The sequence below is a fragment of the Gymnoscopelus braueri genome (genome assembly GCF_963280865.1).
Source record: "Gymnoscopelus braueri genome assembly, chromosome: 2".
NCBI lineage: Eukaryota > Metazoa > Chordata > Actinopteri > Myctophiformes > Myctophidae > Gymnoscopelus > Gymnoscopelus braueri.
The window spans coordinates 350001-365000 of NC_137604.1; the positions used below are offsets into that span (position 1 = coordinate 350001).

Below are 15000 nucleotides of genomic sequence, written 5' to 3' on the forward strand. Positions count from 1 at the left end.
GTCTGTCTGTCTGTCTGTGTCTCTGTCTGTCTGTCTGTCTGTCTGTCTGTCTGTCTGTCTGTGTCTCTGTCTGTGTCTCTGTCTGTCTGTCTGTCTGCACTCCACCCTGTCTGTCTGTCTGTGTCTCTCTCTGTCTGTCTGTCTGTCTGTCTGTCTGTCTGCACTCCACCGTGTCTGTCTGTGTCTGTCTGTCTGTCTGTCTGTCTGTCTGTGTCTCTGTCTGTCTGTCTGCACTCCACCCTGTCTGTCTGTCTGTCTGTCTGTCTGTCTGTCTGTCTGTCTGTCTGTCTGTCTGTGTCTCTGTCTGTCTGCACTCCACCCTGTATGTATGCTAAAGACAGACAGAGACAGACAGACAGACAATTGTGAGCTTGTAGATCTACATTGTGAGCTTGTAGATCTGCATTGTGAGCTTGTAGATCTGCATTGTGAGCTTGTAGATCTGCATTGTGAGCTTGTAGATCTGCATTGTGAGCTTGTAGATCTACATTGTGAGCTTGTAGATCTGCATTGTGAGCTTGTAGATCTCCATTGTGAGCTTGCAGATCTACATTGTGAGCTTGCAGATCTACATTGTGAGCTTGTAGATCTGCATTGTGAGGTTGTAGATCTTTTTTTCACTATATTTGAAACGGCGTAAGTGTCCCATGGCCTGTTTGTTACCCTAAACATGTTATGTGTTCCCTTAAAGCTATACACACACCTTTACCTTAAAGCTATACACACACATTTACCTTAAAGCTATACACACACATTTACATTAAAGCTATACACACAACCTTTACCTTAAAGCTATACACACACCTTTACCTTAAAGGGATTATAGGCAACATTAAGCCTAAATTTGAAAAATACCTCTATATATATTTTTTGCATTTTTTCCCCTCTATCAGCCACTATATAATGATGCTGGGGTGTTTTCCTGCATTGAAAAACACTCCTCTTTCTGAAATCCGTATTATCCCTACTATTTAGGTTACACATCCGGGTATCCGGTCCGTAAATTAACGCACGCACGTGCGCGTCCGTGTCCGTGTGAACTTTTTACTTTCGGTTTTAAAATGCTCTCTAACTTCGTTTTTGAGGCACATAATTTACTTTTCAGATAGCGTTTGTGGTCAATTTGTCATGAAAGAGCCTATTTAAAAATAAAAATTCAGAGAACCGGCAGGGGCGGGCAGTTCCGCGAATTGTATCCGAATAAAGTAACCTATATTCGGCATGGCCCGTTTAGAAGGCTCCTTACTCTATGGAAGTCCTCCGTGCGTCACCCCCTGGTGGTCGGGGAAACGAACTGCTGGATTTTTTTGTTTTCTTTGTTTATCTCTGAATCGCCTACAATCCCTTTAAAGCTATACACACACCTTTACCTTAAAGCTATACACACACCTTTACCTTAAAGCTATACACACACCTTTACCTTAAAGCTATACACACACCTTTACCTTAAAGCTACACGCATCCTTTACCTTTAGAAGTATTATTACTTCTAGGAATTAAAAGTGATGGCTATTACTTGCAGATACTGTAAAGAAAGTACTTCAGCACAGTACTCAAGTAATAAATGTACCCCCCCCCTCCTTCCTCCTTCCAGACGTGTGCCTGTCCATCAACGTGACGGTTAGCCCCTCCCCCTTCACCGTGGTCCAATCAGGCGACAACGTCACCTTGTCGTGCGTGGTGTCACAGCGCCGCCGTAGCTCCGCCCTTCCTGTGGTTCGTTGGACCTTCCTGCCGGCCGCCTTCCACCCTCACCAGGCCGACGCCCACCGTGACGAGGACGACGCCCACCCTAACGAGCTCCTGGTGGCCAGAGTCAACATGCACAAGGCCCGTTTCTATGGCAACTACACTAAGAGCTTCCCCTGGCCCAAACTGAAGCTGACTGTGGTCAAACAGGTGAAATGTGAAAATATATGCAAATGATATGCAAATGTCTGTAAATCATATGTAAATACATTTGAATAACAAACAGGTCAAACAGGTAACATGTTACATGTTGTATAACGAAGAGGCTGAATCAATGTAAATACATAATTATGCAAATACTCCATTAAACCAGTGGCAAACAAACTGACGCTGTGGGAGCCAACCACAGCCCTACCTACGTAGACACACTGCAGTGTGACAGTGGAGCCAGTAGGAGGTGCACCACCTACGTAGACACACTGCAGTGTGACAGCGGAGCCAGTAGGAGGTGCACCACCTACGTAGACACACTGCAGCACAGCGGAGCCAGTAAGAGGTGCACCACCTACGTAGACACACTGCAGTGTGACAGTGGAGCCAGTAGGAGGTGCACCACCTACGTAGACACACTGCAGTGTGACAGTGGAGCCAGTAAGAGGTGCACCACCTACGTAGACACACTGCAGTGTGACAGCAGAGCCAGTAGGAGGTGCACCACCTACGTAGACACACTGCAGTGTGACAGTGGAGCCAGTAGGAGGTGCACCACCTACGTAGACACACTGCAGTGTGACAGCGGAGCCAGTAGGAGGTGCACCACCTACGTAGACACACTGCAGTGTGACAGCGGAGCCAGTAGGAGGTGCAGCACCTACGTAGACACACAGCAGTGTGACAGCGGAGCCAGTAGGAGGTGCACCACCTACGTAGACACACTGCAGTGTAGCAGTGGAGCCAGTAGGAGGTGCACCACCTACGTAGACACACTGCAGTGTGACAGTGGAGCCAGTAGGAGGTGCACCACCTACGTAGACACACTGCAGTGTAGCAGTGGAGCCAGTAGGAGGTGCACCACCTACGTAGACACACTGCAGTGTGACAGCAGAGCCAGTAGGAGGTGCAGCACCTACGTAGACACACTGCAGTGTAGCAGTGGAGCCAGTAGGAGGTGCACCACCTACGTAGACACACTGCAGTGTGACAGTGGAGCCAGTAGGAGGTGCACCACCTACGTAGACACACTGCAGTGTAGCAGTGGAGCCAGTAGGAGGTGCACCACCTACGTAGACACACTGCAGTGTGACAGCAGAGCCAGTAGGAGGTGCAGCACCTACGTAGACACACTGCAGTGTAGCAGTGGAGCCAGTAGGAGGTGCACCACCTACGTAGACACACTGCAGTGTGACAGCAGAGCCAGTAGGAGGTGCAGCACCTACGTAGACACACTGCAGTGTGACAGTGGAGCCAGTAGGAGGTGCACCACCTACGTAGACACACTGCAGTGTAGCAGTGGAGCCAGTAGGAGGTGCACCACCTACGTAGACACACTGCAGTGTGACAGCAGAGCCAGTAGGAGGTGCAGCACCTACGTAGACACACTGCAGTGTAGCAGTGGAGCCAGTAGGAGGTGCACCACCTACGTAGACACACTGCAGTGTGACAGCAGAGCCAGTAGGAGGTGCAGCACCTACATAGACACAATGCAGTGTGACAGCAGAGCCAGTAGGAGGTGCAGCACCTACGTAGACACACTGCAGTGTAGCAGTGGAGCCAGTAGGAGGTGCAGCACCTACGTAGACACACTGCAGTGTGACAGCGGAGCCAGTAGGAGGTGCACCACCTACGTAGACACACAGCAGTGTAGCCTCGATCTCCAGGCTTTTATTTCAAGGACCCCAACGGAAACAAGTCCGCAAGGACTTTTTTGGCCGGACCTTTTAGACAAAAGCATTATAAATGTAACTGTGTTGTTTTACATTCTTTTGCCTAATAAAAATTTCAATCAATCAAAACCTACGTAGACACACTGCAGTGTGACAGTGGAGCCAGTAGGAGGTGCACCACCTACGTAGACACACTGCAGTGTGACAGTGGAGCCAGTAGGAGGTGCACAACCTATGTAGACACACTGCAGTGTGACAGCGGAGCCAGTAGGAGGTGCACCACATACGTAGACACACTGCAGTGTTACAGTGGAGCCAGTAGGAGGTGCAGCACCTACGTAGACGTAGACACACTGCAGTGTGACAGCGGAGCCAGTAGGAGGTGCAGCACCTACGTAGACACACTGCAGTGTGACAGCGGAGCCAGTAGGAGGTGCACCACCTACGTAGACACACTGCAGTGTGACAGCAGAGCCAGTAGGAGGTGCAGCACCTACGTAGACACAATGCAGTGTGACAGCAGAGCCAGTAGGAGGTGCAGCACCTACGTAGACACACTGCAGTGTAGCAGTGGAGCCAGTAGGAGGTGCAGCACCTACGTAGACACACTGCAGTGTGACAGTGGAGCCAGTAGGAGGTGCACCACCTACGTAGACACACTGCAGTGTGACAGTGGAGCCAGTAGGAGGTGCAAAACCTATGTAGACACACTGCAGTGTGACAGCGGAGCCAGTAGGAGGTGCACCACATACGTAGACACACTGCAGTGTTACAGTGGAGCCAGTAGGAGGTGCAGCACCTACGTAGACGTAGACACACTGCAGTGTGACAGCGGAGCCAGTAGGAGGTGCAGCACCTACGTAGACGTAGACACACTGCAGTGTGACAGTGGAGCCAGTAGGAGGTGCAGCACCTACGTAGACGTAGACACACTGCAGTGTGACAGCGGAGCCAGTAGGAGGTGCACAACCTACGTAGACACACTGCAGTGTGACAGCGGAGCCAGTAGGAGGTGCACCACCTACGTAGACACACTGCAGTGTAGCAGTGGAGCCAGTAGGAGGTGCACCACCTACGTAGACACACTGCAGTGTGACAGCGGAGCCAGTAGGAGGTGCACCACCTACGTAGACACACTGCAGTGTAGCAGTGGAGCCAGTAGGAGGTGCACCACCTACGTAGACACACTGCAGTGTGACAGCAGAGCCAGTAGGAGGTGCAGCACCTACGTAGACACACTGCAGTGTAGCAGTGGAGCCAGTAGGAGGTGCACCACCTACGTAGACACACTGCAGTGTGACAGCAGAGCCAGTAGGAGGTGCACCACCTACGTAGACACACTGCAGTGTGACAGTGGAGCCAGTAGGAGGTGCACCACCTACGTAGACACACTGCAGTGTGACAGCAGAGCCAGTAGGAGGTGCAGCACCTACGTAGACATACTGCAGTGTGACAGTGGAGCCAGTAGGAGGTGCACCACCTACGTAGACACACTGCAGTGTAGCAGTGGAGCCAGTAGGAGGTGCACCACCTACGTAGACACACTGCAGTGTGACAGCGGAGCCAGTAGGAGGTGCACCACCTACGTAGACACACTGCAGTGTAGCAGTGGAGCCAGTAGGAGGTGCACCACCTACGTAGACACACTGCAGTGTGACAGTGGAGCCAGTAGGAGGTGCAGCACCTACGTAGACACACTGCAGTGTGACAGCAGAGCCAGTAGGAGGTGCAGCACCTACGTAGACACACTGCAGTGGAGCCAGTAGGAGGTGCACCACCTACGTAGACACACTGCAGTGTGACAGCAGAGCCAGTAGGAGGTGCACCACCTACGTAGACACACTGCAGTGTGACAGTGGAGCCAGTAGGAGGTGCACCACCTACGTAGACACACTGCAGTGTGACAGCAGAGCCAGTAGGAGGTGCAGCACCTACGTAGACACACTGCAGTGGAGCCAGTAGGAGGTGCACCACCTACGTAGACACACTGCAGTGTGACAGCAGAGCCAGTAGGAGGTGCAGCACCTACGTAGACACACTGCAGTGTGACAGCAGAGCCAGTAGGAGGTGCACCACCTACGTAGACACACTGCAGTGTGACAGTGGAGCCAGTAGGAGGTGCAGCACCTACGTAGACACACTGCAGTGTGACAGCAGAGCCAGTAGGAGGTGCACCACCTACGTAGACACACTGCAGTGTTACAGCAGAGCCAGTAGGAGGTGCACCACCTACGTAGACACACTGCAGTGTGACAGTGGAGCCAGTAGGAGGTGCAGCACCTACGTAGACACACTGCAGTGTGACAGCAGAGCCAGTAGGAGGTGCACCACCTACGTAGACACACTGCAGTGTGACAGTGGAGCCAGTAGGAGGTGCACCACCTACGTAGACACACTGCAGTGTGACAGCAGAGCCAGTAGGAGGTGCAGCACCTACGTAGACACACAGCAGTGTTGCCTCGATCTCCAGGCTTTTATTGTTTAAAAAAAAAAGCTTGGACCACCGGGTGTACCCGGTATAGGAAGTGTTTCATTTCCCCAACCAACCAGAGTGCAGTGGGCATCGCTCGTAATGTTGTGTTGACGGGGCGGGGGCTGACGGACAGATCGGTGAACCAATGGGATCACACGCATTCTCTCGCCGGAGATGTTAAACCCGCCCCTCTAGGCACGAAACTATGAGGGCTAGTGCAGCCTACACTGCAGTGTGACAGTGGAGCCAGTAGGAGGTGCACCACCTACGTAGACACACTGCAGTGTGACAGTGGAGCCAGTAGGAGGTGCACCACCTACGTAGACACACTGCAGTGTGACAGTGGAGCCAGTAGGAGGTGCACCACCTACGTAGACACACTGCAGTGTGACAGCAGAGCCAGTAGGAGGTGCACCACCTACGTAGACACACTGCAGTGTGACAGTGGAGCCAGTAGGAGGTGCACCACCTACGTAGACACACTGCAGTGTGACAGTGGAGCCAGTAGGAGGTGCACCACCTACATAGATACAAACACTGTGGTGCGACAGTGTAGCTAACCACACTGCAGAGCTCCAGTTAATGAAGAAAACCTATGGTTCCTCAGTGATGCAAGGGTGAGGAACCGGTCTTCTTGGGTTGTTGTCTTCCTTTGACTTCACCAGTCTCACAGAACTTGGTCCTAAAGGTGGCCATACACTACGAGATAATCTTAATATTAACCATTTTTAAATCGGGTATCATCACACACTACAAGATAATCTTTCAAGATTCTCTTATCAGATTATCTTAAACATCACACTACACGATTAAAACAATCGGGGGCATCTCACACAACAAGATTCTATCCAGATTCTCAGGCTTGCCCGAACAGCAATAATAAATAGAAAAATATATTTAAAAAATTATAATTATGAATTATTAATAATTATATAAGATATTATATCAGTAGCCTATATTATTTTGATATTAAATAAAGTTACACATTCAAATCCGTACATTTTCATATGTCAATTCAGTGTTTTTCTCCGACAGCCAGCTGCGTTCCTGAGCAGCGCAGCCCCACACACACACACACACACACACACACACACACACACACACACACACACACACACACACACACACACACAGCAGATCTACAAGCTCACAACGCGTCTCATTCGCGGTAGGCTACTTGTGGTCTTGTATATTGCATTAGCTGTAGAATACAACTCTCGTAGACGTATTTATGATTATGACGTTTTCAATCTACGAGAGTTGTAGGGTTCACCCCCCATGGACACAGGGACTTTCAGCACTATGCCCCGTAATCACTCCAAACATGTACAAATTGAAAAAAAGGTGCTTATTCCTACGCCCCAAATGTTAACTCTCGCTACGGGGTAGTGGTTTAAAGTAATAATCCATATCTTTCAATAAAGAAGTGTCTTAATGCCGTCTGTGGCCAAACACCATTTTTTCACCATCGTTTACTTTCTGTTTACATTGAGTGTAATTCCGGGTTTCACCAGATGGGCGCGTCACTACCGCCCATTGGGAACTTCCGACAGAATCAGCCACAGACGGCATTAAACACTTCTTTATTGAAAGATAGCGATAGTTAACATTTGCTGCGTGGGGGTAAGCACCTTTATTTTCAATTTGTACATGTTTGGAGTGTCTACGGGGTATAGTGCAGAAAGTCCCTGTATCCATGGCGGGTGAACCCTACAACTCTCGTAGATTGAAAACGTCAGAATCATAAATACGTCTACGAGAGTTGTATTCTACAGCTAATATCGCATAATGTTAACCACTCGAAACCATTGTGCCACGAAAAATAATCCTGGCTGGCACAGAGACTTCCCTTGCAACATTTTGCAAAATTCATGGTTTAAGAACATGAACATGAGAACTATGAACTGTTTTTTTTCTAAAGCATTAGATGGCGGGCCAGAACATAATGAAAGGCTAATTTAAGAAATGGATAGTTAACAAATCTGTACTGGAACTCAAGGAGTCAAGACAGAACGCCTTATATTTGGCACACATTTGTGAAAGGCATAGAGAATGCATCAAAATGTAAGATATTAGGTGGCATGATAAACAAAGTACTTTGTTACTTTACACCACTGACAACGGTGTTGCGCCCCGAATATATTCAATCTGCACTGCAGTGTGAGCTTGTGGATTTGCAAAGCGATCCTGATGAATCATGCTTAATAATGTGACGTTGTAGCCTATGTCTGGCATTGGCAGAAGGGGTAGCCTATAATGAGAATACAAGTAAAATCATTCAAATTATTGAATGATTATAATGAGGACGGTAGGCTTTGCTACATGGTCAGTCTTGGAGGGGGGGGGGGGGGGGAACCGCTCGTTTACGGTTTATCATGCCACCTAATAGCTTACATTTTGATGCATTCTCTGTGCCTATCACAAATGTGTGCCAAATATAAGGCGTTCTGTCTTGACTCCTTGAGTTCTAGTACAGATTTGTTAACTATCCATTTCTTAAATTAGCCTTTCATTATGTTCTGGCCCGTCATCTAATGCTTTAGAAAAAAAACGTTCATGTTGGTTCATAGTTCTCATGTTCATGTTCTTAAATCCATGAATTTTGCAAAATGTTGCAAGGGAAGTCTCTGTGCCAGCCAGGATTATTTTTCGTGGCACAATGGTTTCGAGTGGTTAACATTATGCGATATTAGCTGTAGAATACAACTCTCGTAGACGTATTTATGATTCTGACGTTTTCAATCTACGAGAGTTGTAGGGTTCACCCGCCATGGACACAGGGACTTTCTGCACTATGCCCCGTAGACACTCCAAACATGTACAAATTGAAACAAGGGTTTTTTTCCCTGCCTCAGATTTGGTATTGGGTACGACGTAGCGCATCCAAGCATTTGATCTGAGGTTAAGCGAATTTTGGACAAGTTCAAATTTTGAACAAATGTACGAATGGGAATTTCCAAGAATGGCTTTGTAGATAAAAGTGTACCAATGTAGCAACCTGCGAGATGCTAAGGAGGGCCACCCTACTAAGGAGTACAGAATACAATGGTGTGTCCTGTAGGTGGAGCTGGTAATGAACCTCAATGCAGCATGAAAAAGGGGATCAAGTCTGCCCAATATTGAGGAACAGGCGAATCGGTACACAGTGTCGCCGTAGTCGAGTTGCGACATAAAAAGGCCAGTGACCAGCCTTTTCCGTGAGGTGAAAGAAAAACAGGACTTCATTCTATAAAAGAAGCTCACTGTGAATTTTAACTTCTTAGCCAATGCTTCAATGTGATGATTGAAGTTTAGCTTGTTATCCAACCAAATTCCCAGATATTTATAAAGCACCACCCATTCGATGGTTACTCCATCCAAAGTGGTGATGTTTGGGGGGATAATGTCAGTTCTATTTGGAGTAAATAACATGGCCTTATAATCAATGTTATATAATCAATGTATTCATCTATATGTAACATAATGTTATATAATCAATGTATTCATCTATATGTAACATAATGTTATATAATCAATGTATTCATCTATATGTAACATAATGTTATATAATCAATGTATTCATCTATATGTAACATAATGTTATATAATCAATGTATTCATCTATATGTAACATAATGTTATATAATCAATGTATTCATCTATATGTAACATAATGTTATATAATCAATGTATTCATCTATATGTAACATAATGTTATATAATCAATGTATTCATCTATATGTAACATAATGTTATATAATCAATGTATTCATCTATATGTAACAATGTTGTATAAAAACATGTATTTCATTTACAGGGTAAAGTCTTTGATCTGACCGTATTAAACGCGTCACAAGGAGACACAGGACTGTACATGTGTCGAGTCACAGAGTTCAAGAGGCACCAGGTATGTATGGATATATATCTATGTAAATATTATGTTTATAATACATATATATCTATGTAAATATTATGTTTATAATACATATATATCTATGTAAATATTATGTTTATAATAGATATATATCTATGTAAATATTATGTTTATAATAGATATATATCTATGTAAATATTATGTTTATAATAGATATATTTCTATGTAAATATTATGTTTATAATAGATATATATCTATGTAAATATTATGTTTATAATAGATATATATCTATGTAAATATTTACATATAGAAAATAATTGATGTTACAATTACTTTGATGTGAAATACTAGTTTGCTAGAATGTCTGGTAATAACACCCTGTAGTTCTGTTACATTGGTTCAAGAATGGCTACGTTTTGTTTATATTTTATCTGAATTCCTCTCCTCAAAATGTATTTGGAAGTCAATTAAAATCTCAGACAACTCACCATCATTTTATATGGCTTTTTGACAATAATTGGCGGCCATTTTGGATTGATGCTAATTAAACACAACTAGGATTTATTAGGACTTTTAGTTGTTCTGGTGATTTAATAGAATAAGAGGCTCAAAACAGGTCTAACCCATCCTTTCATCCATCCCTTCATCCATCCCTTCATCTATCCCTTCATCCATCCCTTCATCCATCCATCCATCCATCCATCCATCCATCCATCCATCCATCCATCCACAGGACAGGTGGAAGGTGTTCTCTAACTGCAGCGCTGCTACTGAGCTCAGAGGTAAAGACATATTTCTGTGTTTGAACCCAATCGATTCAATATTTATCAGACACGCCCCCTTCCTATACAAACCGATTGTAATGTTACTCAGAGACCCTCATTTAACCATGTTAGACTCAGAGGCCCTCATTTAACCATGTTAGACAAAGAGACCCTCATTTAACCATGTTAGACACAGAGACCCTCATTTAACCATGTTAGACACAGTGACCCTCATTTAACCATGTTAGACACAGTGGCCCTCATTTAACCATGTTAGACACAGAGACCTCATTTAACCATGTTAGACACAGTGGCCCTCATTTAACCATGTTAGACACAGTGACCCTCATTTAACCATGTTAGACTCAGAGACCCTCATTTAACCATGTTAGACACAGTGGCCCTCATTTAACCATGTTAGACACAGTGGTCCTCATTTAACCATGTTAGACACAGAGACCTCATTTAACCATGTTAGACACAGAGACCTCATTTAACCATGTTAGACACAGTGACCCTCATTTAACCATGTTAGACACAATGACCCTCATTTAACCATGTTAGACACAGAGACCTCATTTAACCATGTTAGACACAGAGACCTCATTTAACCATGTTAGACACAGTGACCCTCATTTAACCATGTTAGACACAGTGACCCTCATTTAACCATGTTAGACACAGAGACCTCATTTAACCATGTTAGACACAGTGACCTCATTTAACCATGTTAGACACAGTGACCTCATTTAACCATGTTAGACACAGTGACCTCATTTAACCATGTTAGACACAGTGACCCTCATTTAACCATGTTAGACACAGTGACCCTCATTTAACCATGTTAGACACAGTGACCTCATTTAACCATGTTAGACACAGTGACCCTCATTTAACCATGTTAGACACAGAGACCCTCATTTAACCATGTTAGACACAGAGACCCTCATTTAACCATGTTAGACACAGAGACCTCATTTAACCATGTTAGACACAGAGACCTCATTTAACCATGTTAGACACAGTGGCCTCATTTAACCATGTTAGACACAGTGACCTCATTTAACCATGTTAGACTCAGTGACCCTCATTTAACCATGTTAGACACAGAGACCCTCATTTAACCATGTTAGACACAGTGACCCTCATTTAACCATGTTAGACACAGTGGCCCTCATTTAACCATGTTAGACACAGTGACCTCATTTAACCATGTTAGACACAGTGGCCCTCATTTAACCATGTTAGACACAATGACCTCATTTAACCATGTTAGACACAGTGGCCCTCATTTAACCATGTTAGACACAGTGACCTCATTTAACCATGTTAGACACAGTGACCCTCATTTAACCATGTTAGACTCAGTGACCCTCATTTAACCATGTTAGACACAATGACCTCATTTAACCATGTTAGACTCAGTGACCCTCATTTAACCATGTTAGACACAATGACCTCATTTAACCATGTTAGACACAGTGACCCTCATTTAACCATGTTAGACACAGTGACCCTCATTTAACCATGTTAGACACAATGACCTCATTTAACCATGTTAGACTCAGTGACCCTCATTTAACCATGTTAGACACAGTGACCTCATTTAACCATGTTAGACACAGTGACCTCATTTAACCATGTTAGACACAGTGACCCTCATTTAACCATGTTAGACACAATGACCTCATTTAACCATGTTAGACTCAGTGACCCTCATTTAACCATGTTAGACACAGTGACCTCATTTAACCATGTTAGACACAGTGACCTCATTTAACCATGTTAGACACAGTGACCCTCATTTAACCATGTTAGACACAGTGACCTCATTTAACCATGTTAGACACAGAGACCTCATTTAACCATGTTAGACACAGAGACCTCATTTAACCATGTTAGACACAGTGACCTCATTTAACCATGTTAGACACAGTGACCCTCATTTAATCATGTTAGACACAGAGACCCTCATTTAACCATGTTAGACACAGTGACCCTCATTTAACCATGTTCGACACAGTGACCTCATTTAACCATGTTAGACACAGTGGCCCTCATTTAACCATGTTAGACACAGTGACCTCATTTAACCATGTTAGACACAATGACCTCATTTAACCATGTTAGACACAGTGACCTCATTTAACCATGTTAGACACAATGACCTCATTTAACCATGTTAGACACAGTGACCTCATTTAACCATGTTAGACACAGTGACCTCATTTAACCATGTTAGACACAGTGACCTCATTTAACCATGTTAGACACAGTGACCTCATTTAACCATGTTAGACACAGTGACCCTCATTTAACCATGTTAGACACAGTGACCTCATTTAACCATGTTAGACACAGTGACCTCATTTAACCATGTTAGACACAGTGACCTCATTTAACCATGTTAGACACAGTGACCCTCATTTAACCATGTTAGACACAGTGACCCTCATTTAACCATGTTAGACACAGTGACCTCATTTAACCATGTTAGACACAGTGACCTCATTTAACCATGTTAGACACAGTGACCTCATTTAACCATGTTAGACACAGTGACCCTCATTTAACCATGTTAGACACAGTGACCTCATTTAACCATGTTAGACACAATGACCCTCATTTAACCATGTTAGACACAATGAACTCATTTAACCATGTTAGACACAGTGACCTCATTTAACCATGTTAGACACAGTGACCCTCATTTAACCATGTTAGACACAGTGACCCTCATTTAACCATGTTAGACACAGTGACCTCATTTAACCATGTTAGACACAGTGACCCTCATTTAATCATGTTAGACACAGTGACCCTCATTTAACCATGTTAGACACAGTGACCTCATTTAACCATGTTAGACACAGTGACCCTCATTTAACCATGTTAGACACAATGACCTCATTTAACCATGTTAGACACAGTGACCCTCATTTAATCATGTTAGACACATTGACCCTCATTTAACCATGTTAGACACAGTGACCTCATTTAACCATGTTAGACACAGTGACCTCATTTAACCATGTTAGACACAGTGACCCTCATTTAACCATGTTAGACACAGTGACCTCATTTAACCATGTTAGACACAGTGACCTCATTTAACCATGTTAGACACAATGACCTCATTTAACCATGTTAGACACAGTGACCTCATTTAACCATGTTAGACACAGTGACCTCATTTAACCATGTTAGACACAGAGACCCTCATTTAACCATGTTAGACACAGTGACCCTCATTTAACCATGTTAGACACAGTGACCTCATTTAACCATGTTAGACACAGTGACCTCATTTAACCATGTTAGACACAATGACCTCATTTAACCATGTTAGACACAATGACCTCATTTAACCATGTTAGACACAATGACCTCATTTAACCATGTTAGACACAGTGACCTCATTTAACCATGTTAGACACAGTGACCCTCATTTAACCATGTTAGACACAGTGACCCTCATTTAACCATGTTAGACACAGTGACCTCATTTAACCATGTTAGACACAGTGACCCTCATTTAACCATGTTAGACACAGTGACCCTCATTTAACCATGTTAGACACAGTGACCCTCATTTAATCATGTTAGACACAGTGACCCTCATTTAACCATGTTAGACACAGTGACCCTCATTTAATCATGTTAGACACAGTGACCCTCATTTAACCATGTTAGACACAGTGACCCTCATTTAACCATGTTAGACACAATGACCTCATTTAACCATGTTAGACACAGTGACCTCATTTAACCATGTTAGACACAGTGACCTCATTTAACCATGTTAGACACAGTGACCTCATTTAACCATGTTAGACACAGTGACCCTCATTTAACCATGTTAGACACAGTGACCTCATTTAACCATGTTAGACACAGTGACCCTCATTTAACCATGTTAGACACAGTGACCTCATTTAACCATGTTAGACACAGTGACCTCATTTAACCATGTTAGACACAATGACCTCATTTAACCATGTTAGACACAGTGACCTCATTTAACCATGTTAGACACAGAGACCCTCATTTAACCATGTTAGACACAGTGACCCTCATTTAACCATGTTAGACACAGTGACCCTCATTTAACCATGTTAGACACAGTGACCTCATTTAACCATGTTAGACACAGAGACCCTCATTTAACCATGTTAGACTCAGTGACCCTCATTTATCAACTTCAGGGTGATTATTCACCTCGGCTCCGCCCCGGTGCATAATCACCCTGTCAGGCTTCAAATTTCAATAATGACCACCTCCCCATGCATTATCCCTTGCATAACAGTTAGACAACAGTTAGATACATTAACATATAT

General features: G+C 44.4%; 1 protein-coding gene across 4 annotated transcripts in view; it reads left to right on the top strand.

Moving 5' to 3' along the window:
* The window catches only part of vstm4b (V-set and transmembrane domain containing 4b), a 32141-nt gene that overhangs the window by 2116 nt on the left and 15025 nt on the right, over positions 1-15000 (top strand). For all 4 annotated transcript variants that reach the window (XM_080450708.1, XM_080450710.1, XM_080450711.1 and 1 more), the window contains exons 2-4: positions 1595-1899; positions 9842-9931; positions 10633-10681. In XM_080450708.1, the coding sequence (XP_080306834.1) occupies positions 1595-1899; positions 9842-9931; positions 10633-10681 (444 nt within the window). The remainder of the gene's footprint in view (positions 1-1594; positions 1900-9841; positions 9932-10632; positions 10682-15000) is intronic.